The sequence below is a fragment of the Oncorhynchus clarkii genome, chromosome 16 (genome assembly GCF_045791955.1).
Source record: "Oncorhynchus clarkii lewisi isolate Uvic-CL-2024 chromosome 16, UVic_Ocla_1.0, whole genome shotgun sequence".
Classification (NCBI taxonomy): domain Eukaryota; kingdom Metazoa; phylum Chordata; class Actinopteri; order Salmoniformes; family Salmonidae; genus Oncorhynchus; species Oncorhynchus clarkii.
In genome coordinates, this window is record NC_092162.1 from 67,554,025 (window position 1) to 67,563,031 (window position 9,007).

At 45.4% G+C, this 9,007-nt stretch overlaps 1 protein-coding gene across 1 annotated transcript; it reads right to left on the minus strand.

Moving 5' to 3' along the window:
• Positions 1-6,163: 6,163 nt before the first annotated feature.
• Positions 6,164-7,027, minus strand: LOC139367380 (histidine-rich glycoprotein-like). The gene has a single exon (XM_071105575.1). The coding sequence runs from the start codon at positions 7,025-7,027 to the stop codon at positions 6,164-6,166; it is 864 nt and encodes a 287-aa protein (XP_070961676.1).
• Between the last annotated feature and the right edge of the window lie 1,980 nt (positions 7,028-9,007).

Sequence of the window (9,007 nt, forward strand, 5' to 3'; positions counted from 1 at the left end):
CTGGTAGACATATTCAGACCAGAGTAGTAGATATATTCCCACCAGAGTAGTAGACATATTCAGACCAGAGTAGTAGACATATTCAGACCAGAGTAGTAGACATATTCAGACCTGAGTAGTAGACATATTCAGACCAGACTGGTAGACATATTCAGACCAGAGTAGTAGACATATTCAGACCAGAGTAGTAGACATATTCAGACCAGAGTAGTAGACATAATCAGACCAGAGTAATAGACATATTCAGACCAGAGTAGTAGACATATTCAGACCAGACTGGTAGACATATTCAGACCAGAGTAGTAGACATATTCAGACCAGAGTAGTTGACATATTCAGACCAGAGTAGTAGACATATTCAGACCAGAGTAGTAGACATATTCAGACCAGACTGGTAGACATATTCAGACCAGAGTAGTAGACATATTCAGACCAGAGTAGTAGACATATTCAGAACAGAGTAGTAGACATATTCAGACCAGACTGGTAGACATATTCAGACCAGAGTAGTAGACATATTCAGACCAGAGTAGTAGACATATTCAGACCAGAGTAGTAGACATATTCAGACCAGACTGGTAGACATATTCAGACCAGAGTAGTAGACATGTTCAGACCAGAGTAGTAGACATATTCAGACCAGAGTAGTTGACATATTCAGACCAGAGTAGTAGACATATTCAGACCAGAGTAGTAGAGATATTCAGACCAGAGTAGTAGACATATTCAGACAAGACTGGTAGACATATTCAGACCAGAGTAGTAGACATATTCAGACCAGAGTAGTAGACATATTCAGACCTGAGTAGTAGACATATTCAGACCAGACTGGTAGACATATTCAGACCAGAGTAGTAGACATATTCAGACCAGAGTAGTAGACATATTCAGAACAGAGTAGTAGACATATTCAGACCAGACTGGTAGACATATTCAGACCAGAGTAGTAGACATATTCAGACCAGAGTAGTAGACATATTCAGACCAGAGTAGTAGACATATTCAGACCAGACTGGTAGACATATTCAGACCAGAGTAGTAGACATGTTCAGACCAGAGTAGTAGACATATTCAGACCAGAGTAGTTGAAATATTCAGACCAGAGTAGTAGACATATTCAGACCAGAGTAGTAGACATATTCAGACCAGACTGGTAGACATATTCAGACCAGAGTAGTAGACATATTCAGACCAGAGTAGTAGACATATTCAGACCTGAGTAGTAGACATATTCAGACCAGACTGGTAGACATATTCAGACCAGAGTAGTAGACATATTCAGACCAGAGTAGTAGACATATTCAGACCAGAGTAGTAGACATATTCAGACCAGAGTAGTAGACATATTCAGACCAGACTGGTAGACATATTCAGACCAGAGTAGTAGACATATTCAGACCAGAGTAGTTGACATATTCAGACCAGAGTAGTAGACATATTCAGACCAGAGTAGTAGACATATTCAGACCAGACTGGTAGACATATTCAGACCAGAGTAGTAGACATATTCAGACCAGAGTAGTAGACATATTCAGACCAGAGTAGTAGACATATTCAGACCAGAGTAGTAGACATATTCAGACCAGAGTAGTAGACATATTCAGACCAGAGTAGTAGACATATTCAGACCAGACTGGTAGACATATTCAGACCAGAGTAGTAGACATATTCAGACCAGAGTAGTAGACATATTCAGACCAGACTGGTAGACATGTTCACACCAGAGTAGTAGACATATTCAGACCAGAGTAGTTGACATATTCAGACCAGAGTAGTAGACATATTCAGACCAGAGTAGTAGACATATTCAGACCAGACTGGTAGACATATTCAGACCAGAGTAGTAGATATATTCCCACCAGAGTAGTAGACATATTCAGACCAGAGTAGTAGACATATTCAGACCAGAGTAGTAGACATATTCAGACCTGAGTAGTAGACATATTCAGACCAGACTGGTAGACATATTCAGACCAGAGTAGTAGACATATTCAGACCAGAGTAGTAGACATATTCAGACCAGAGTAGTAGACATATTCAGACCAGAGTAGTAGACATATTCAGACCAGAGTAGTAGACATATTCAGACCAGAGTAGTAGACATATTCAGACCAGAGTAGTAGACATATTCAGACCAGAGTAGTAGACATATTCAGACCAGAGTAGTAGACATATTCAGACCAGAGTAGTAGACATATTCAGACCAGAGTAGTAGACATATTCAGACCAGAGTAGTAGACATATTCAGACCAGACTGGTAGACATATTCAGACCAGAGTAGTAGACATATTCAGACCAGAGTAGTAGACATATTCAGACCAGACTGGTAGACATGTTCACACCAGAGTAGTAGACATATTCAGACCAGAGTAGTTGACATATTCAGACCAGAGTAGTAGACATATTCAGACCAGAGTAGTAGACATATTCAGACCAGACTGGTAGACATATTCAGACCAGAGTAGTAGATATACTCCCACCAGAGTAGTAGACATATTCAGACCAGAGTAGTAGACATATTCAGACCAGAGTAGTAGACATATTCAGACCTGAGTAGTAGACATATTCAGACCAGACTGGTAGACATATTCAGACCAGAGTAGTAGACATATTCAGACCAGAGTAGTAGACATATTCAGACCAGAGTAGTAGACATATTCAGACCAGAGTAGTAGACATATTCAGACCAGAGTAGTAGACATATTCAGACCAGAGTAGTAGACATATTCAGACCAGAGTAGTAGACATATTCAGACCAGAGTGGTAGACATATTCAGACCAGAGTGGTAGACATATTCAGACCAGAGTAGTAGACATATTCAGACCAGAGTAGTAGACATATTCAGACCAGAGTAGTAGACATATTCAGACCAGAGTAGTAGACATATTCAGACCAGAGTAGTAGACATATTCAGACCAGAGTAGTAGACATATTCAGACCAGAGTAGTAGACATATTCAGACCAGAGTAGTAGACATATTCAGACCAGAGTAGTAGACATATTCAGACCAGAGTAGTAGACATATTCAGACCAGAGTAGTAGACATATTCAGACCAGAGTGGTAGACATATTCAGACCAGAGTAGTAGACATATTCAGACCAGAGTGGTAGACATATTCAGACCAGAGTAGTAGACATATTCAGACCAGAGTGGTAGACATATTCAGACCAGAGTAGTAGACATATTCAGACCAGAGTGGTAGACATATTCAGACCAGAGTAGTAGACATATTCAGACCAGAGAAGTGTGTGCGTGTGCGTGTGCGCGCGCGCGTGTGTGTGTGTGTGTGTGTGTGTGTGTGTGTGTGTGTGTGTGTGTTGCTCAGCAAAGATCACTTTCACACAGGCGTTGATTTACCCAGACAGGAACAAAAGAGATTGATTATCTGCTTGAAAGGATTTTGGGATTAAAGTCTACTGATCTAGTCAGACACTTTTCGAAAGTCCAGCAGCGGGTGTGGGGACAGAGGAGGAGGTTCAATGAGGTGACAGTAATGACGCATGAATGGCATATTGTATTGGTGTGTGTAATGGATGTGTTTGTACATTGCAGGCTATGTAAAGTGTGTGTGAGTGTGTTTGTACATTGCAGGCTGTGTATGAGTGTGTGTGAGTGTGTATACACATTGCAGGATGTGTATGAGTGTGTGTGTGTGTGTTTATGCACATTGCAGGCTGTGTATAAGTGTGTGTGAGTGTGTTTGTACATTGCAGGCTGTGTATGAGTGTGTGTGAGTGTGTTTGTACATTGCAGGCTGTGTATAAGTGTGTGTGAGTGTGTTTGTACATTGCAGGCTGTGTATGAGTGTGTGTGAGTGTGTATGTACATTGCAGTGAGTGTGTATGCAGTAGTAGTTTTTCTCCGGAGGATGACAACAGCTCTTACTCCTCAGCAGTGCTGTCCATGTCTCACTGGCAGTGTCCCTGAAACAAGACGTACTGTCCACACTATCTATCATCCGTCAGCACAAAGCCCTGTTTGAAACCACAAAGTTCTGTGGAAACCACAAAACCCTGTGTGAAACCACAAAGCCCTGTGTGAAACCACAAAGCCCTGTGTGAAACCACAAAGCCCTGTGAGAAACCACAAAGCCTTGTGTGAAACCACAAAGCCCTGTGTGAAACCACAAAGCCCTGTGAGAAACCACAAAGCCCTGTGTGAAACCACAAAGCCCTGTGAGAAACCACAAAGCCCTGTGTGGGATAACACACAGACAGTTGGTGAGTGATAACAGACAGTTGGTGAGGGATAACCCAGAGACAGTTGGTGAGGGATAACAGACAGTTGGTGAGGGATAACAGACAGTTGGTGAGGGATAATAGACAGTTGGTGAGGGATAACAGACAGTTGGTGAGGGATAACACAGAGACAGCTGGTGAGGGATAACACAGAGACAGCTGGTGAGGGATAACACAGAGACAGCTGGTGAGGGATAACAGACAGTTGGTGAGGGATAACAGGCAATTGGTGAGGGATAATAGACAGTTGGTAAGGTATAACACAGAGACAGCTGGTGAGGGATAACACAGAGACAGTTGGAGAGGGATAACACAGAGACAGCTGGTGAGGGATAACACAGAGACAGCTGGTGAGGGATAACAGACAGTTGGTGAGGGATAACAGGCAATTGGTGAGGGATAATAGACAGTTGGTGAGGGATAACACAGAGACAGCTGGTGAGGGATAACACAGAAAGAGTTGGTGAGGGATAACAGACAGTGACAGTTGGTGAGGGATAACAGACAGTGACAGTTTGTGAGGGATAACAGACAGTGACAGTTTGTGAGGGATGACATACAGTGACAGTTTGTGAGGGATAACGCAGAAAGAGTTGGTGAGGGATAACAGACAGTGACAGTTTGTGAGGGATAACAGACAGTGACAGTTGGTGATGGATAACGCAGAAAGAGTTGGTGAGGGATAACAGACAGTGACAGTTGGTGAGGGATAACAGACAGTGACAGTTTGTGAGGGATAACAGACAGTGACAGTTTGTGAGGGATAACAGACAGTGACAGTTTGTGAGGGATAACAGACAGTGACAGTTGGTGATGGATAACGCAGAAAGAGTTGGTGAGGGATAACAGACAGTGACAGTTGGTGATGGATAACGCAGAAAGAGTTGGTGAGGGATAACGTAAAGACAGCTTTTGAGGGATAACGCAGAGACAGTTGGCGAGGGGTAACGCAGAGACAGCTGGTGAGGGATAACGCAGAGACAGCTGGTGAAGGATAATGCAGAGACAGCTGGTGAGGGATAACGCAGAGACAGCTGGTGAGGGATAATGCAGAGACAGTTGGTGAGGGATAATGCAGAGACAGCTGGTGAGAGATAATGCAGAAACAGCTGGTGCGGGATACCGTAGAGACAGCTGGTGAGAGAACGCAGAGACAGCTGGTGAGAGATTATGCAGAGACAGCTGGTGAGGGATAATGCAGAGACAGCTGGTGAGGGATACCGTAGAGACAGCTAGTGAGGGATAATGCAGTGGCAGTCGGTGAGGGATAATGCAGGGACAGTTGGTGAGGGATAACGCTGAGACAGCTGGTGAGAGATAACAAGGACATGGCTCCTTTTGTATCACATTCAGGGTGGTTCAGTGTCGGACTGGGAATGAAATTAGGCTCTGGCCACACAGGCCCACAACAACTGTACCACACAGGCCCAGTGCGGCTGTACCACACAGGCCCAATACAGCTGTACCACACAGGCCCAGTGCGGCTGTACCACACAGGTCCAATCCTACTTTCAATCTCTCCACTGCCCTCCCACCACCTCTTCATTCCCCCCCCCCCTCTTTCCTCCTATCTCACTATTCTCCCTTTATTTCTTCCCTCTAATCTCTGTTTGCACATAACTGCTCCGTAACCTCTAATGTGTCAATCATCTCCACTGTCTATCAGATTCAGTGACATCTGTTGCATAGTGATACGAGTTATTAATATTGAGTTGCTGAGGATGTTGATGACCCCTCTCGGAGCTGAATGGGCAGCAGCCTACGTGTGTTTACCGTCTTGGGGCCGACCACGCGCTCCGCTCAGTCACAAACCTGTCAGGATTATTTAATGGCCGACAGAAAGACAAGCACGGGCCCCGCTTGTCTTTGCTCCATCTCTAAATCTTTCTGGCTGGTTCTGACCCTATTGATTGGATAAAGGTCCTATTCTGTTGGGCTGTCTGACAAATGGTGATGCATGGCGGTGCTTGGCGGTGCGTGGCGGTGCTTGGTGGTGCTTGGCGGTGCTTGGCGGTGCGTGGCGGTGTGTGGCGGTGCGTGGCGGTGTGTGTGTGGCGGTGAGTGGCGGTGCGTGGCGGTGCGGGGCGGTGCGTGGCGGTGTGTGGCGATGCTTGGCGGTGCGTGGCGGTGCGTGGCGGTGCGTGGAGGTGCGTGGCAGTGTGTGGCGGTGTGTGGCGGTGCGTGGCGGTGTGTGGCGGTGTGTGGCGGTGCGTCGGTGTGTGGCGGTGTGTGGCGGTGCGTGGCGGTGCATTGCGGTGCTTGGCCGTGTGTGGCGGTGTGTGGCGGTGCTTGGCGGTGTGTGGCGGTGCTTGGCGGTGCGTGGCGGTGCTTGGTGGTGCGTGGCGGTGCTTGGTGATGTGTGGCGGTGCTTGGCGATGTGTGGTGGTGCTTGGCGGTGTGTGGCGGTGCGTAGCGGTGCTTGGCAGTGTGTGGTGGTGCTTGGCGGTGCTTGGCGGTGCGTGGCGGTGTGTGGCGGTGCGTGGCGGTGCTTGGCGGTGTGTGGCGGTGCTTGGCGGTACTTGGCGGTAGGTGGCGGTGTGTGGCGGTGCGAGGCGGTGTGTGGCGGTGCTTGGCGATGTGTGGCGGTGCTTGGCGGTGCTTGGCGATGTGTGGCAGTGCTTGGCGGTGCTTGGCGATGTGTGGCGGTGCTTGGTGGTGCTTGGTGATGTGTGGCGGTGCTTGGCGGTGTGTGGCGGTGCGTGGCGGTGTGTGGCGGTGCTTGGCGATGTGTGGCGGTGCTTGGCGGTGTGTGGTGGCCTGGTGGGGTGGCCTGGTGAATGTTGTCATGGGGGGGAGAGAAACACACAATCATGGTTTTGAAGAGAGCCACACTGTCTAAGAGACTCATGGGTAATTGTTGTTTGCCATCCAATCAGCATGTTCTGTGTCTGCTCTGTCACTGACTTGTTGCTGTAGGGGCCGCGGAGAGGATGTCAATGCATGTGTTGCGATGCAGTATCGTCAGTTGAGGATCCTCAGAGAAGGAAGGGAAGGACCATCCTCCTCAGTGTATTTAATACAATTAAAATAGTGAAACATTAAAAAGGCTAAAATATATAAAATATATAAGACTAAATATATCCACATCACCAAATAATAGATTAAACCACAGTGTTTTGCAACGAAGGTCTGCAGTAGCCTCAACAGCACCCTGTATGGTAGCACCACGGTGTAGCTGGAGGACAGATAGTTTTCATCCTCCTCTGGGTACATCGACTTCAATACAAAACCTAGGAGACTCACGGTTCTCACCCCCTTACACAGTAATTATGAGAACTTCGGGAGGACGTCCTCCAACCTATCAGGGTTCTTGCCGTATGAACTGACCTTTTGCCCACCCAAATTAAAGGGTAAGAGAATGAATCTAGCACTGAAAGCATAAGCTACAGCTAGCGAGCACAGCAGTGCGTGAAATGTAGTGAGTAGATGACTCAAAGAGAAAGACAATAGTTGAACAGTTTTGAACAACTACATTTCTTCAAAAATGAAGGAGAAGCCAGGTGTAACTGCTAAAGTGCTTGCTGACTGTACACTGTATTGCATGATTGTAGCGGTTTTACTAGCTAATGTGTTTGTTTTATTAGCTATGTTGATTTGATGTTAGATAATATGGTGCCAACAATGTAGGCCGTGTGTAGTGGTTATCGGTTATGATATGATGGTTTTGCTTGGAAAGGATTTTTCACCTGGTCACAGACAACTGATGTGTTGAGGAGAGAGGAGGAGTGCACGTAGATGTGAGAAGGAATTACAAAGTGATGTGGCTGCTATGACAGTGATCATGGTATTTGTATGTGGCTGCTATGACAGTGATCATGGTATTTGTATGTGGCTGCTATGACAGTGATCATGCTGTTTGTATGTGGCTGCTATGAAAGTAAATTGTGTTTGCATGTGATCAGATCATTCCTCCGATTCTGATGAAAAATGTTTCTTAAATGGAAGCAAACGGAATGGGGATAAACATATCTGACTTTGTCCAATACAAACTCTTGTTTGCAACTGTTGAACTAATTATTACACCCTAGATCAGCTAGATGCAGGCAAGAGTGTGCAAGGTTGGTAAAGAATGTGTCATTGTCTGTTACCTTGATCACGCTAATGTCTCTCAACCTGTGCACCTACGTGATAAACTTTCATTCATAGGCTAGGTTGTAGAAGCCTCACGATGTGTATAGGGAAATTCAATTCTAAATGATATCTGAGTGTTGGAGTGTGCCCCTGGCTATCCTTAAAAATAATAATAATAATAATCAGGCCTTCTGGTTAACATTTTGGAAGTATATTTTAGCAATTACACTTTTGATACTTAAGTATATTTCAAAACAAATACTTTTAGAATTTTACTCAAATAGTATTTTACTGGGTGACTTTCACTTTTATTTGAGCCATTTTCTATTAAGGCATCTTTACTTTTACTACAGTATGACTTTTGGGTACGTTTTCCATATTTGACCAGATGTACATGTGGACATTTCAGCTTTGTGCTTTCAGTGATTCAGTGTTACTCTTAGACAGATTCAAGTAGGTGTGGATAATCCTGATCTTAAAGCGGTCAGATCTGCTGATCTTTAGAGCAGGGTGAAAGACACTCATCCCACATGACAGCATGGAAATTGGAAGATGGCATCTAGGAGGAAAATGAAGCAAATCTGTCAGACACGATCATGGGACAGACGTGTTGTGAAGATGCAAACAGCAAGGTGAACATTCCCAATGTGACTACCATACGTTATAACTTCATCTGGAAATACTCATGTTTTCTCA